Source organism: Engraulis encrasicolus, chromosome 2 (assembly GCF_034702125.1).
Source record: "Engraulis encrasicolus isolate BLACKSEA-1 chromosome 2, IST_EnEncr_1.0, whole genome shotgun sequence".
NCBI classification, from domain to species: domain Eukaryota; kingdom Metazoa; phylum Chordata; class Actinopteri; order Clupeiformes; family Engraulidae; genus Engraulis; species Engraulis encrasicolus.
In genome coordinates, this window is record NC_085858.1 from 29,721,017 (window position 1) to 29,737,153 (window position 16,137).

General features: G+C 45.4%; 2 protein-coding genes across 4 annotated transcripts in view; one reads left to right on the forward strand and one right to left on the reverse strand.

The window, feature by feature from the left end:
- The window catches only part of sntb1 (syntrophin, basic 1), a 36,332-nt gene extending 27,821 nt beyond the window's left edge, over positions 1–8,511 (forward strand). The window contains exons 6-7 of the mRNA XM_063186023.1: positions 5,066–5,262; positions 7,650–8,511. Of these exons, the coding sequence (XP_063042093.1) occupies positions 5,066–5,262; positions 7,650–7,742 (290 nt within the window). The 3' untranslated portion in view covers positions 7,743–8,511. The remainder of the gene's footprint in view (positions 1–5,065; positions 5,263–7,649) is intronic.
- Positions 8,512–13,676: 5,165 nt separating this feature from the next.
- Positions 13,677–16,137, reverse strand: part of mtbp (MDM2 binding protein) — a 56,205-nt gene continuing 53,744 nt past the window's right edge. For all 3 annotated transcript variants that reach the window (XM_063186050.1, XM_063186035.1, XM_063186042.1), the window contains one exon: positions 13,677–14,161. In XM_063186050.1, coding sequence (XP_063042120.1) covers positions 14,123–14,161 — 39 coding nt within the window. In that variant the 3' untranslated portion in view covers positions 13,677–14,122. The remainder of the gene's footprint in view (positions 14,162–16,137) is intronic.

Below are 16,137 nucleotides of genomic sequence, written 5' to 3' on the forward strand. Positions count from 1 at the left end.
GTATGTGTAGAGTAGAAGGGCGTGTGTAGAGTAGTAGGGCATGCCAGTAAAGCCTCCTGCCAAGGCAGCCTGCTGGCCATACTGTACTGATAAGCTAATGGGACTCTAATTGCCAAGTGTTCAGAAAGTTATCTGAAGTACTACTCTCCACACACACACACACACACACACACACACACACACACACACACACACACACACACACACACACACACACACACACACACACACACACACACACACACACACACACACACACACACACACACACACACACACACACACACAGCATAACCTTAATATCTTTGTGGGGCCCTTCCTATCTTTGTGTGGCCACACACACACACACACACACACACACACACACACACACACACACACACACACACACACACACACACACACACACACACGCATACAGGTCCACGCGATCAGGATCGCTACTTGGAGCGCTGCTGTACCTTCCTACATGTTATCACCTCCTCTGGGAGCCTCCTAGACTGGGCCACGGCTCAGATCGGAGACATGAAAATGGGAGCTGACGCCGTTGTTTGTTTGTGGCTGTGTTCGTGATGTGCAGATTATGTTGTTTACTATGTTCATTATCATGTGCAGCCTTTTGAAAGTGGTAACTCAGACGCCACAAAGAAAACTGATGCAAGGTTGCCTGATTTCCAGGATTAAGAGTCTGTAGTTGATGTTTCACGTCAATGTGATGATGTCTACTTTTATTTACAATCTGACCTGAGACACTGACCGCACATGGGTGATGATAGGGTGGTTGTGTAGTATCGACTGTGAGCTTGCGCTTCTTAATGCCTTTTTAAACCACTTCACAAACTACTCGAGTTCACTGAATCGGCATCATTATGTGGTATTTAGATGCTAGATTGGTCTTGTGGTGATGTCAGTCCACGCTCAGGTTTCTCTAGAAAGGTTTCTCGGGGTGAACTGTGGGGCCAGCACCATATTTGGGTCCGAGAGGGAAAAGGGGCACGTTTGGCTCTCCCGGTCTGAGCGCGTGCTGCAGATCCATTACCTGTGTTTTGATTTCTTGCATCAGCTCCTGCTAGCTATCAGCTGCTAGAGCTACGCTGCTCAGCCCTGCTCTGCTCTCCTCTGACGGCGTGACGGCCTCTTCCAAAAAAGGACAGTTTTTAGAACTTGACCAGGCTAGGTCGCCAAATTTTCTTAAACGATCACAGATGCTTTGTAATGGAGACTGTGGTGTGTGCGGACATTCAACATATTAATGCTGTGAACTTAACTTGGCGCCTGTTAAAACATCACAACTCTACGTAGATGGCATGTTTGATGGGGAGAGGCTGATTTAAAACACCAACTTGTTATGAAGCCTTAACCCTATGCTAACGTATTTCACAATATGACGTTGTCCTCCTCTGAGCCTCTCATGCATGGCATTGGCACCCTCGCTGCCACCCTGACATACTCCTAAAAGCTGTGTTTACTTAATGTTATTCTGACCACATTTCTCTTGGCATTCTCTGGGCAGTTTAGTATGCATGCCATACAGACACTAGATGCCAGGGAGTGCCATAGACGTCGCTCGGGACTAAGAGGATGGGGCATTCCGCTGTCCGCCACCCCTTGTATCTCCGTGACAAAGGGGGACCTTTCCGCCATGTTGCCAGGGTGCGCACCCACCGCTCCACAGCAATGCTGGACCAAGGGCGCTGAGGCATGCACACGTTATGTGGGAATAAAAATGGCTGCTATGCTAACACACAGGCATGCCATAAACGTGTCTCGCTGGCGTAAATATCTTGGCGTCCGTCTTGCTATAAGGAGGGAAGCATTACAGAGCTCAGAGCACTGGGGACCCAGACTACAGCAACACCCAATGCGTCCCTAAGCCAGTGTGTGTGTGTGTGTGTGTGTGTGTGTGTGTGTGTGTGTGTGTGTGTGTGTGTGTGTGTGTGTGTGTGTGTGTGTGTGTGTGTGTGTGTGTGTGTGTGTGTGTGTGTGTGTGTCTGGCTGAATGGTGGCGCTTTATCCGTGTTCCCTGAATGCCTGTGTGTACGTGGGAAAGCTGTGAGGAGGCTTTGTGACATGGAGGCCTTGTGGTCGTGGCAGTGGTTGGCTTCTTACCGTCCCAGCGCTACGTCTCTTAGCATAACTCCTGCCATGGCTGCAGTTCGTTCGTCGTTATGCATAATCATAAATAACACTCTATGGATTCCTTTGGGTCATTCAGGCGGTTGTTTTCACCCTGTTTTCGGAATGTGACATTACATAAATCTATGACGTTTTTTTCATTTTATTCACACAAGAATTTACACAGAATGAATTGTGCTGGAACACCTCTGTGTCTGCTATGAATGGCATGTTGGATAACAGGATGGATATCTATACAAAACCAGCCTTGCTCCCCACTGTGATGTATAATCCAGGGTCCTCATCTCTGCAAGGCAGCGTCTGCTTGAATACCCCCTGCTGTGCAGTGCAGAGAATAGACTACTGTAGCTACTGTACAGTACAGCTAACAGAACACACACTGTGAGCTGCGCCACCCAAACCGCGCCTTCGGCAGGGGGTCAGGGAGCAATTGGCAGACGCTTTCTGGGCCAAACAGTAGGCACGGCAGAAGTGGCTCTCTGGCGCGCGCGCAATAGTGCCACCGCAACCTGCTCTCAGCACCGAGATCATATTTGATGGGCGATGTGGAGGGCTGTAATTGATAGCATGGGAATTGAGGAGTTGGACTGTGTGCAGCACTGTGGATTGGACAGGGGGCCTGTGTCCAGGCCCTACTGCCTCAGCCAATCAGTGACTGGCGGTGATAAATTCCATTGAATGGATGTTGTTGTTTTGTGGGTTTTGGGGCTTTTTTCTTTGCGAGGGGATTAGTTTTCAAAGAACCGCTTGATTTTTTTTTTGGTAGGGGAGAGGTTTTTAGTGGTCATTACTTTATAAGGACACAATTGGAGTACTTAACCCCAGGTTCATGTCTGATAATATCTCAAGAGTTGGCGTGTCTAAACTGAGTATTTGGGAGAGTTGAGGACAGGGTGACTTTGTGGAGAGACACATTTGAGGACACATTTACCCGTAAGGTCTGAAATACCTATTGTACCTGCTCCCCTCTCAACTCTTACCTCAGATGTACTTGGAATGAAAGGCTCTCCCCCTAAAGGTTGCTAAATTATTTATTATTTCATTATTTAAGCGGTGCAATTCACAATCAGTTAAATCCCATTCTCTCTGAAATATAGCATAATGTATGTAATAGTATGTGCATTGCAATCGCAATACAATCGCTACAAACATTCCTTGTGTATATGTACATAAATGAATGTGTCCTTGTTCTTACAAATATTTAAATTATGGAATGAATGTTTTTGAATGAATGAATGATTTTTATTATAGAATAAATGTGCTGGTTCTGGTTGGGGGATGGAGTAGTGGGCTAGGACATGCAGTGTTTCTGAGCCTGTACCTTACACCAGTGGTTCTTAACCTTTTTTCATGAAGCACCCCCTAACCTGTGCCCAGGACATGCCGCGCACCCCCAACCCAAACGTCTACACATGTATACGCACTAAAATTTGATTTAAGTGAATAATTACAATGATTCTTGCTTTAGACATTAAATCAATGCTTTAATGACTTTACCTTAGGTCCAAAACATGTTTTAATTTGGTCTTGATTTGGCCTAATTATAATGTTTGGAAGCAGATTTTGGTCACAACCTCAACACAAACAAAATTCCGTGCACCCCCTGAAATCTCTGGCGCACCCCCAGGGGGTGCCCGCACCCCAGGTTAAGAACCACTGCCCTACACCTATCCTTGTCTTCTGTAGTATTGCACATTCATTTTATAATAATAGTTTTGTTTATTGGTGTTGTCTTTTTATGGTGCTATAACCTCCCTGTCTCAGAGACACATTTCTCCTCTTTCTCCTAGTAACCTCTTGGTGGAGACTAATAAAGAACCCTAACCTAACTATATTGCATGTAACCTTACCTATATTGCATGTAACATGTAATGTTATGCACTTTCTGCATACTGCACAAATTATTACTCTAACCCTTTACTTCTGTGAGTCCTGATGGTCTCATGCAAGTCCCACACAGATGTAATTATAGAAGTGTATTTCTCCAAATATGACGGCTACCAATAATGGAGGATATAGAGCAATATTTGGCTATTTGCTGTGTGTGTGTGTGTGTGTGCGTGTGCGTGTGCGTGTGTGTGTGTGTGTGTGTGTGTGTGTGTGTGTGGGCGTGTGTGTTTCAATGTGTGCGTGTGTATGTGTGTGTGTGTTTCAATGTGTGCGTGTGTGTGTATGTATGTGTGTGTGTGTGTGTGTGTGTTTGTATGTTTCTCAATGTGTGTGTGTGTGTGTGTTTCTCAATGTGTGTGTGTGTGTGTTTCTCAATGTGTGTGTGTGTGTTTCTCAATGTGTGTGTGTGTGTGTGTGTGTGTGTGTGTGTGTGTGTGTGTGTGTGTGTGTGTGTGTGTGTGTGTGTGTGTGTGTGTGTGTGTGTGTTTCAATGTGTGTGTGTGTTTCAATGTGTGTGTGTGTGTTTCAATGTGTGTGTGTGTGTGTGTGTGTGTGTGTGTGTGTGTGTGTGTGTTTCAATGTGTGTGTGTGTGTGTGTGTGTGTGTTTCAATGTGTGTTTGTGCCTTTGTGTGTGTGTTTTGAAGAACACTCAACTAATGTCTCATCACAGCACATCGGTCACAGCTGTCATAGTTGTATGTCTGTGTTGCGTTTGTGTGCCTCTACCGCCCTCCTGCTACAATGTGTGTCCCCTCCTCCCTGCTGCCGGCTGGATAACCTCACCAGGGCCTCCTGCAGTAACATGCCCCCCTGTCCTCCTGGGAGTGTGTGCGTGTGTATGTGCGTTGCGCATGTGTATGTGCATTTAATGTGTGAAAATGTATGTGTAATGTGTACGTGCATGGCACCAGTGACACTGTCCTGGTGTGTGTGTGTGCGTGTGTGCGTGTGTGCGCGCGTGCATGGTTGGTTCCTTGCACCCGAGTCTCATAACATAAGTCTCTGTTCTTGTGCGTGTGCGTGTGCGTGTACTGACAGGTTGCCTTTACCAGGGCCTGGACTGCAGGCTGCTGATCCACTATGAGCGGGGCTTCTCCGTGGTGCCTGAGGAGCAGGAGGAGGAAGGCTGCAGCCCCAAGCCTCTCCTCAGCTACCCCTTCGAGAAGCTACGCATGTCCTCAGACGACGGCGTCAGGAAGCTACTGCTAGACTTTGGCGGGAAGGAGGGAGAGGTGGTAAGTCTAATTCTTTTGTCAAATTTATCATCTATTTTCGTCTAATTATATAATATTAATCCAGAAGGAAATAAAGATTAATACCATTTTGTTGATATTTAAGGTTTGCTGTAATTTAAATACATCCATGTGTTGGCGTTTGCTTAGTTAAATATATTTACTCATGTTTTGTTTTATTGCCCTTTTAAAGAAGTTTAGTAATGGCCTTTTTTAGAGTTTAAGGCCCTTAAAGGGACACTGTGTGAGATTTTTAGTTGTTTATTTCCAGAATCCATGCTGTCCATTCACTAATGTTACCTTTTTCATGAATACTTACCACCACCATCAAATTCTAAGTATTCATTATGACTGGAAAAATTGCACTTTTCATACATGAAAAGAGGGATTTTCTCCATGGTCCGCCATTTTGAATTTCCAAAAATAGCCATTTTTAGCTGCAAAAATGACTCTACTTGGACCATACTAGAAAATATTTGTTTATTACTTAGAAAACTTTCATGTAAAGATCAAATTTGGCAATTGACAGCCCAGTTTCAATGAGCAGCATAGTTGCAGTACCCTTTTTGACCATTTCCTGCACAGTGTCCCTTTAAGGCCCAAAAAGGGAGCTGGGTGGAGAGAGTATGTTTGGGGCGGGGGAATGACATGCAAAGGCCAGACTTGAACCAGGCTCCCCAGGTGCACTGGCCCTCTGATGTCCACTTATGGTAGCTGCTAATAACTGCACCACAGCTACTCACTGCATAACATTTATTTTTTAAAGATTTGTATTTGGGCTTTATCGTAGGACAGGATAGTGAGAGAGTGTGATGGGAAATGAGTGGGAAAGAGAAATGGGAAGGATCGGCAAAGGTCCTCGGCCGTAGTGGTACAACGTCCTAGATCAGTGGTTCTTAACCTTTTTTTCGTCACGCAGCCCTTTACCTGTGACCAAGACAAGCTGCGCACCCCCAACCCAAATTTCTACACTTCTATATGCTCTAAAAAAAATAATTTAGGTGATTTATCACAATGATTCTTGCTTGAGACATTCATCAATATCTTAATGACTTTACATGGGGACCAAAACCGGTTTAAATTTGGTTTCGAATTGGCCTAATTATAATGTTTGCTAACAGAATTTTGGACACAAGCCCAACACAAACACAATTCCGCGCACCCCCTGAAATCTCTGGCGCACCCCCAGGGGGTGCCCGCATCCCAGGTTAAGAACCACTGTCCTAGATCACAGAACCACCACTCCCCCGACTGCAGATTTGGCAGAGATTTTGATAGATATCCAGACTCTTTATTGTAGATGCTACCCACATTGAGATCAGCCAGACCGAAAAGTTGTTGTGCTGCATATTGCAGTTGGCACTCATTGCGCCTTAGCTGACATTCTAGTTTTCACAGCAAAAAAGGTGTTACTTGAAAAGGTGTTACTTTCACTTTTCAGTGGAAAATAGACAGAATGTGTTAAATGCTTGCAAATCATTATGCAAACTTTAAGCATCCAAGCCGTATCTACACCAAGTAATCCCACGCATTATAACCATTGTCATGTGTAGTCAACATCCAATGAATATCTTATCAAAGCAGTTTCAAATATGTTTATACCAGTGATTCTCAAAGTGTGGTCCGGGGACCACTGGTGGTCCGCGACATAGCTCAGGTGGTCCGCGAGGGGATTTCTATTTTTCCAAGACAAGCTAGCAGAAGGCTATATTTGTAACATTATTACAAAGCTAAGCATAGCTGAAGTCTTATTTTCGTAAACATAAGACTGTCTTGTAATGTGAATAAAAAGTAAGGGATTTGTATCAAAATTAGCAGTGTCAAATTAACACCTGCCAACTGTCCATTCAGTTGACAGGGGGTCCCTGAACATTTTTGGGGGGACAAAGTGGTCCTCGATCTGAAAAAGTTTGAGAAACACTAAACTTTATACGCATCTAAATGCAATGGGCCTAACAGATTCAGTAGGAGCCCCTGTGTAACACAAATGCAGAGACCCTCTGAGGGTTAAACTCTGACCAATACTGTACTCCATGGGCCATGTGTTTATAATTTCTCACCGATACTGAGCTGCTATGTGTGGGGAGAAATAAAGACTGGGGAGGTTAGCATCTGTACATAAATATGCCTCCAGGATTCATCACCTGCTTCGGAAAATAGCTGAAAAGAGATACAGAGATGCAGCCAATGGTGGACGTGTTATTTATGTGTCTGGTAAAAATAGATCTGGGACTGTGAGACCCTGTGTCTAAATCCTCCTCTGCCTGTCCCTCTGTCTCCCCCATTCTTCTCCCTCCTTTTCTAACTCGCCACCTTCTTTTCCTCCTCTTTCTGCCCCCTCTCCTCTTTTCCTCCTCTTTCTGCCCCCTCTCCTCTTTTCTTCTCCAAAGCAACTGGACCTGCACTCCTGCCCCAAGCCCATCGTCTTCATCCTCCACTCCTTCCTGTCTGCTAAGATCGCCCGACTGGGACTGCTGGCCTGAACTCAACTGTGGTCGAGCCGAGCCGAGCCGATCTGATCCGAGCTAACCCAACCGTCGCTGCTGCACACACGTTCACACCACGTACACACACACACACATAAACATACACACAGAGACAAACACACACTTATTCCAAAGGGCACACCGGACAGCCAGGACCAGAGTGAACGGGACTGGACTGAAGCACTGACTCAAACTGAGCGTTCACAGACAAGACACTGACACAGGGCTCCAGGGGGTCCAAAGATGACAAACCAGGACTCCGAAGAACAAGGATCACACCACCGCTAACAGATTGTAGCCAAATCGTTTTTTCATGATTCAAAGCTGTGTGACGATAACTGCAAATGAAACCCAATGACCTGAGCAATTTGTTTTTTTTCTTTTAATTCTTTGATTATTCAAATGATACACTGTGTAGAAAACACTAAATTGTCATGTTTCGACTAAAAAAAAAGTATGCTGGAAAGTAATCTAGAGTCGTCCAGGCTAAAGGCGCTGACAGGCGTCAGTGTTTGCCTCCTTGTTATATTAACATTATTTTAATGGTAGGGAGGGAGGGATGCACGCACAGGTTGTCGGATAACAAAGATGAGGAACACGGTTGTCCTTCAGTGCATCTCTGGCAGCTAAGGTGAATTGAAGAAGGTTGTTTTTAACGACTGAAGATGCTCGTCGAATGACGCGTTGTAGCAGTGAGATGTCATTCCACGCCTGTGTGTCTTATTTCTGTCTTGAAAGGGAGTAAAACACTGTTGTAAAGTTCAAATGAGCGTCGGCCTCTTTTGTTGTCTGTCATCATTCCTTCACCCTTTCTCTCTCTTCTCTCCTATTCCTGTCATAATTGTCTCCAGGGACAGGTTACTGCACGGGCCTAACAGGCCCAGGCCCAGGCCCCCAAAAATGTCAAGGCCACCCCCCCACATCAGGCCTGGAACCCTGAATAATTGTATAAACTAGCAACACCATTTGAAGGGGGGGGGGGTTCTTGTTGTCTGGCCCAGGGGCCAATGGAATGAAAATCCCATCCCTGATTGCATCCTCCACTCCCTCTGCATAATACCTTTCCCGGTGTCTCATCTGCTGCTCTCCTGCAAGCACTCACTGATAATAGCATGACAATGGCAGCCCTTGTGCTCAAGTGTGTGCTGAATATTGGATGTAGGCTATTCTTCCCGAAGAAATGGGATTATTGCATGATGACGCATGTACAGCAGAGTTTCTGCGGTAAACATATTGTCACACAGCATGTGCTGTGTCTGTTTAGGTAAAGAACACACAGTACTAACTGATGCGGTGCGATTCAGAGACTAGTTGAGTGCTCTTAAAAAAACAAACACACACACACACAGTCCTCTACACACTATCCATCCACCATGCTGAGCCCCTGTGTGAGCTGAGTGGTTCACATGTTTTCGCCTCATGGATATTCATGGCATCTGAAGCACAGTGCATAGGCAGGCTCATTGTTTTTGGCGCACGGTTCACTGCCCTGGACTGTGTCTCAGCAAAGGTGACGCTAACAAAAGGGGAATTGATGGACTCTGAATGTCGGCGTGGTGCGCCACGGCACGGCACAGCGGGCACATGAAAACGGCTGCGGGGATGAAGGGCCGGCAGGATTAGCAATAATTAGTGGGTAGGAACACAGGAGACAACGGAAGGGTTCAGATGCAAAACCCTGTAAGAATATGTGTGATGAGTTTACATACCAAAATAGGCTGAATTTCTGTATATTGAGTAGACTTCAAAATCAGTCCGTCTTGCTCTGTTTGAGCATGTCTTGTGCTTGATGATACGTTGTATTTGTCTTTTTGATTGAAATTAGTTGATTGTAATTGCTGTTTATTTTATATTTGTAATGGATTTTGGAAGGGTTTTGCATCAACTGCATAGAGGCCAGGGTCCTTTTGGAGGTGAATGGGGTGATGAGGAACACTGCTGTGGGCACTCTGTGGCACGTACTGCTCACACACTTGACTTGGTCTTAATTTGTGTGCTGATATTCCCTTTTAGATTTGTATACAGTAGAGATGCACCAGATCCGGATCCGGCAGGATATTAGGGCTTTTTTCTTAAGCAGTGGATCCGGTATCCCGGTATCCGGCATGTTACCTAAAAATCAGGGTCTGATGCATCTCTAGCCTAGGCTTTTCAGTCTGTCTTTCACAACCGCAATCACTGCATGGAAGCGGCCGTTGCAGGCAGTGTGGCAATAAGCCAATGAGTCTGAAAAATAGTTTGAGCCAACGTAATAAAAAGGGCCCACGTGTGCGGGTAGACTATATGTTTCAACCCTTTTGTAGGATCCGGTATCCGGTTCCGGATCCGTCAGGATCTTAAGCAGTGGATCCGGTATCCGGCAGGATCCTAAAAATCAGGATCCGGTGCATCTCTAGTATACAGTATGAATGATTTACCGTCTCCTATGTATTTGTAGATGCAAGACCGCAACTCGCAAAACCATTTGCTCCATTGAGCTCAAAGGTGACTTACTAGTAGTGCAACTGACTCCAGTGCCAGCCCCCCAAAAAATAGATCAAAAAGAAGTAACATTGATTCACAATGGACACAAAAAAGTTAAGTTGCTGGCAGCAGTTTTGGAGTTGAAGGCTACAATGACCTGGATGATTAAGAATCACCACAGACAAGTTTCGAAATAGTCTACGTACGGTAAGAACTGGAGTTACTGGAAATAAATCCTGGGCTCTATAACGTGGCCCTGGAGGCCTAATCTGGGGTGAGTTTCTCAAAAGAGAAGTTGTTAGCCTGTTAGCAACTTCGGTAGTTGCCAATGGGAAAATGCATTGAAAACAACAAAGTAGCTAATGTAGTAAGCAACTTTGGTTTTGAGAAATTCACCCCAGTTCTTTATTCCAGGGGGAAAAGACATTTTTTGTCAAAAGGATATGCAGTAGTGATGCTGGTGATGTCTTAAAGGTAGACGAAACTGTATACTCTACAGTATTTGTCTTAGCTGTGCCCATGAACCATGAAAAAAAATGCACATGCTTCAACACTGACTACTTCAGTGCTATACACATCCAGCATGCCTTTGAGTAACCCCTAGTGACAGACTTGACTGGTCCTGGGACGAGGAGAGGAGAGGGGGATGGAGAGACAAGACAATGCCCCCCTGTGTGGGTAGGAATGTGCCCGTCTAACGCTGCCCACTCACTGGGCACAGAGAGCCACTCTCTAGGGACCAGTGAAGAGCTGCCAAACAGCATTGAGCTTTTCAAAGGACAGATAGTCAGGGCTGGACTGGTAATCTGGCATACATAGCATGTTCCCGGTGGGCCACTAGTCCTCAAGGGCTGATACTTGCTATTAGTATTATTCTTTTTTTTTGTCTTAGGGACCAACTCACAATTTAGAGGTTGCCCTTGGCCCATGTTAAAGGTGCACTGGGTAGGATGGTGGCCAGAGTGCAGTAGGTATTGCAACTATGCGGCTCATTGAAACAGTGTCAAGTCAAGTCAAGTCAAGTCAAGTAGGTTTTATTGTCAATTTCTTTACATGCACTGGTCATACAAAGAATTTGAAATTACATTTCTTGCTTTCCCATACAGACATAGACTAATTAAGGTAAGGACATAGACAGTATAGACATAGACAGTACTTATACATGGACTTAAGACAGTATGGACATAGACAGTGCTCATACAGACATTTAAAGTGCAAGACTGGACAACAGAAGACTTGTAGAGGACATACATTAAGAGGTATTTGTTGTGCTTTTGTGCTTTTCCTAAAAAAGTCCTTTATAGCGTTCTGACATGGTAATAGTAGCATTTTGAAGAAAATAAATATAAAAAAGGTCTGTCAAGTACACCAGCAGCAGTGTGTGTGTGTGTGTGTGTGTGTGTGTGTGTGTGTGTGTGTGTGTGTGTGTGTATGTGTGTGTATGTGTTTAGTGCAGGTAGAAGGTGCGGTGTGCGTCTTGTGTGTGTGTTCGTGTGTCTGTGTGTGTGCGTGCGTGTGTGTGTGTGTGTGTGTGTGTGTGTGTGTGTGTGTGTGTGCGTGTGTGTGTGTGTGTGTGTGTGTGTCAGTGTGTGTATGTTTGGGTTTAGTGCAGAAAGTGCAGTGTGCTTGTGTGTGTGTGTGTGTGTGTGTGTGTGTGTGTGTGTGTGTGTGCATGTTTTGAGTTAGTGCAGGTTGAAAGTTCAGTCACAAGTATAGTAGTGCAGGTGGAATGTTCAGTCGCAGATATGGTGGTGGGGGATGGGGGGGTGGGGGGGTTGTCAGTGGCCTTGCTGGCTAGAGGCTGACAGTGGGGGGGGGGGGGGGTGGTTGTCAGTGGCCTTGCTGGCTAGAGGCTGACAGTGGAGGGAGAGTGGGTTGAGTGTTCAGCATCTTGATCGCTTGGTGCATTGTGCTGCTCGCCAGCCGGGTGGTACGGGAACGGAGGCGCCTGTACCTCTTTCCAGAGGGCAGGAGGCTGAACAGTTTGTGTGCAGGGTGGCTTGTGTCTTTGATGATCATCAGTGCTTTCCGGGTGAGGCGTGTGGTGTAAATGTCCTGCAGGGAGGGGAGTGGTACTCCAATGATCTTCTTCGCTGTGTTCACAACACGCTGGAGTGTCTTCCTGTTTTTCTCCGTGCAGCTTCCTCCCCACACTGTGATGCAGTGCTGTGTGTACTGCCAAATTCGATCTTTTCATGAATGTTTTCTAAATAATGAACTAATATTTACTAGTAGGCCTATGACTTAAGTACAGTAGGCCTACGTTTTGCAGCTAAAAATGTCTATTTCTGGAAATTCAAAATGGTGATCCCCTTTGTTTTCCCAGTCATAATGAATACTTAGAATTTGATGGTGGTGGTAAGTATTTTTGAAAAGGGTAACATTGGTGAATGGGATGAATGAATTCTGGAAATAAATTACTGAACACATTGCACAGTGCACCTTTAAATAGAGTGGACTGAGCCGATTAGGATATACCGTAGATCAGTGATTTTCAAACTATGGGCCGGGGCCCACTGGTGGGCCCTGAAGGTATTCCAAGTGGGCCTTGAAATCGTTTTCCACAAATAATAATCATATTTTGGTGCGTGTTGCTCTTGATTTATTTGAGTTTTATTCTTAATTGGGTCAGAGGTGGGCTCTGAATATTTTTGACAATTTCGAGTGGGCCCCAAGTTGAAAAAGGTTGGCAACCCCTGCAGCAAACGATAGCAGCCTGTGCCTGCCTGTGTGAGGGGCCAAACGAAGCCGCAAATGCCACAGTCCAGCCCTGGGTGCACTACACTGGTGGGCGAACATGAGGCCCAAGTCTGCCAAAGGGGGCTGAGGATGACGACTTGTGGAAAACACTCAATAATGGTCTCTGTCCCTCTGTCTACAACACTAGTCACACTGGTCATTTGCTTCTCATGGCATGTACGTCACAATGAAAACATCTTTTTGGAATAGTTTTCTTAAAATGGATAAATAAATAAAATAAGCCCACATTAAATGGGCTGCAATCCATGTTTTGCCCAGAGTGAATGTGGACAGAGTCCGCCAGCAAAGGTATTGCATCAGTTTAGTCAGTGGTATTGCATGTCCAGTTTTCCAAACACTTCCAAAGACTTTACTTTTTATTATTAATGGAATGTTTAGCAGGTTCATGTCATGTTAACACTGTGCTGCTCACAAACACAACTTTTGAACCTCAAAGTCAAACGAATAAGAAGACTAACAATAAGACGCCTAATAGTACACCCCTCACCCGTACTGTACCCCCTTGTTCTGTTAGAAAACAGCTTTACTGCATCCAAGACAAATGTGTGAGCAGGCACACAGGCTGGCATGGCCACAAGGTTGTTAACGTCCTCGTCTGTGTCTGTGCCTCAACAGTCGTAATGGTCAACACTAAACAATGCATCTCTTCAACTGCCCAGGCAGGCCCAGACAAGACCTCATCCCAGAGAACACATGACCACATCCACATAAAATGAATCCCTTTAATTTATAGACGACACGCACACATACACAGGAATAAAAAAAACATGTGACAACAACAAACATAAGTACAAAGACTATGTAGTACACAATGAGAGCAGAATAGAATAGAACAGAGCAGACAGTAATGGTAGGGGCACCAGAGAGTCATGGCTGAGCAGTGCTGTGTAGGGAAGAGGGAACGCTACAACGCTACACTGCTCACACTGCTCGTGCTGCCTGGCTTGTCCTCGCCACAGGGGCTATCTGCAGCCAATGGCCTCGGCCCGTGTGGCCCTCAGCCAACCAATAGCCACTGCCAGCTGGCCAGGACCTGGGGGTCGAGCGGGCAGCGGTCCGAGGCAGAATGAGGGGGTACAATACGGGGGCCGGGAGAATCACTCTAGGCAGGGCAGAGGAGAGGCCAGAGGGGGCCAAGGTTTGGGGGCCGGGTCTCATGTCTTTGAAGCCTTTTCCAACACCCACTCGATCACCTGTGAGCAGGGACAGGACAGGACAGGACAGAACAGGACAGAACACACAAACATTACATTTTTCAAAGAGTTATGCAGTGCTGCGTGTGAAAGCTGCTTTGCACACGTAAAAGACATAGACAGGAGGGGAACATTACATATCACGACAGCATAACACTGGAAAGAGCTGTAAATGTGTTGTGTGAAAAGCTCAGTGAAGCTCACACAACACAAGTTAAGGCTGTGGATTTTACAAAGGCTAAATGACAACTGATGCACAGCAACAGCTTGTAGGCACTGATGAAGTGACATTTCAAAAATCTTAACGCCAAGTACAGCTTTCACACACGCCCACACAACCTCAGAAAGAAGCTCAGAGAGAGAGAGAGAGAGAGAGGGAGAGAGAGAGAGAGAGAGACAGACACACAGACAGACAGAGAGAGAGTGTTTTTACACATTCTAACCACATATGCCATGTCGAGAGGGAGGAGTAGGAGTGAAGAGATGCACACATCTCATCACAGTTTTCAGTGAGAGAATGTACACACCTCCAACACACTTCACACATCCCCAGTGATGGTGTACATACCGGCTTTGCACAGACACCCATTTCTGTCTTTAGGGTACACAGCACAGTGTATGGTGAATAGTAAATGGACTGCAATTATAATTGTATAGCGCTTTCACTCCTTCAAGCATTCAAAGCGCTTTACGATGTATGCCTCACATTCACCCCGTCACCTTGCCACCAGGAGCAATTGAGATAAAGTATCTTGCTCAAGGGCATACAGTATGAATTGGGCCAGGCTGAGTGGGGCTCGAACCGGCAACATTCTGGTTACCGATTCCTACAACCACAGCAACCACAGCTAATGCCACCATTATAGGGATTAAATTATATTTTTTTGTTTTAAGTGGATTATCTAAGAAGCATAGTCATTGGAATACAAGGATTGCCTATTACTAATTCATTTATGGGCATCTGGTTTGGTTGTACCACCTGACATCTGAGCCCAAAAGACGCCACTGGCCCGCATGCCTGTACGTGTGTAGTACGTACCTGTTTGGCATTGCTATACCTGTATGTGTAGTGTACCTGTTTGGCATTGCTATACCTGTATGTGTAGTGTACCTGTTTGGCATTGCTATACCTGTATGTGTAGTGTACCTGTTTGGCATTGCTATACCTGTATGTGTAGTGCGTACCTGTTTGGCATTCCTATGGCTGTATGTGTACGTATGTAGGTACCTGTTTGGCATTGCTATACCTGTATGTGTACGTACCTGTTTGGCATTGCTATACCTGTATGTGTAGTGTACCTGTTTGGCATTGCTATACCTGTATGTGTAGTGTACCTGTTTGGCATTGCTATACCTGTATGTGTAGTGTACCTGTTTGGCATTGCTATACCTGTATGTGTAGTGCGTACCTGTTTGGCATTGCTATGGTTGTATGTGTAGTGTACCTGTTTGGCATTGCTATACCTGTATGTGTAGTGTACCTGTTTGGCATTGCTATACCTGAATATGTAGTATGTACTCTACCTGTTTGGCATTGCTATACAGTGTAAACCGCTTATAGTGGTCACGGATATAGTAATCAACCGCTTACATAGATCAAAAGGATTGGGACAGAATCATTTCTATTCAAATGCTGTTTAAATAATGCGCTTATAGTATCAAGAAATCCGCTTATAGTGTTCATTTTTGGACATTTTATGATTGTAACGTGCAAAAAGAAATTTAAAACTACGTGTAGGCCAAGCTATTTTATTTTTTTACTGCCATTATTTATTTCTGGTCGTCTGCTGTCGAGAGAGCGCAGCCTATTCAGTCTGCACTCCTCGGTTTGGCGCCCCCTAGAGTGTAGTACCCGGAAAAGAGGAGAGACTTGTGGAGGAGTCTTTGCCTATGCTAGCTAACGTGACGAGCACCGGGAAGCAAGCGCGCAAATCATGGCTGGAAAAAGGAAGTCATCCTCGAGGTGTAGGACAAAA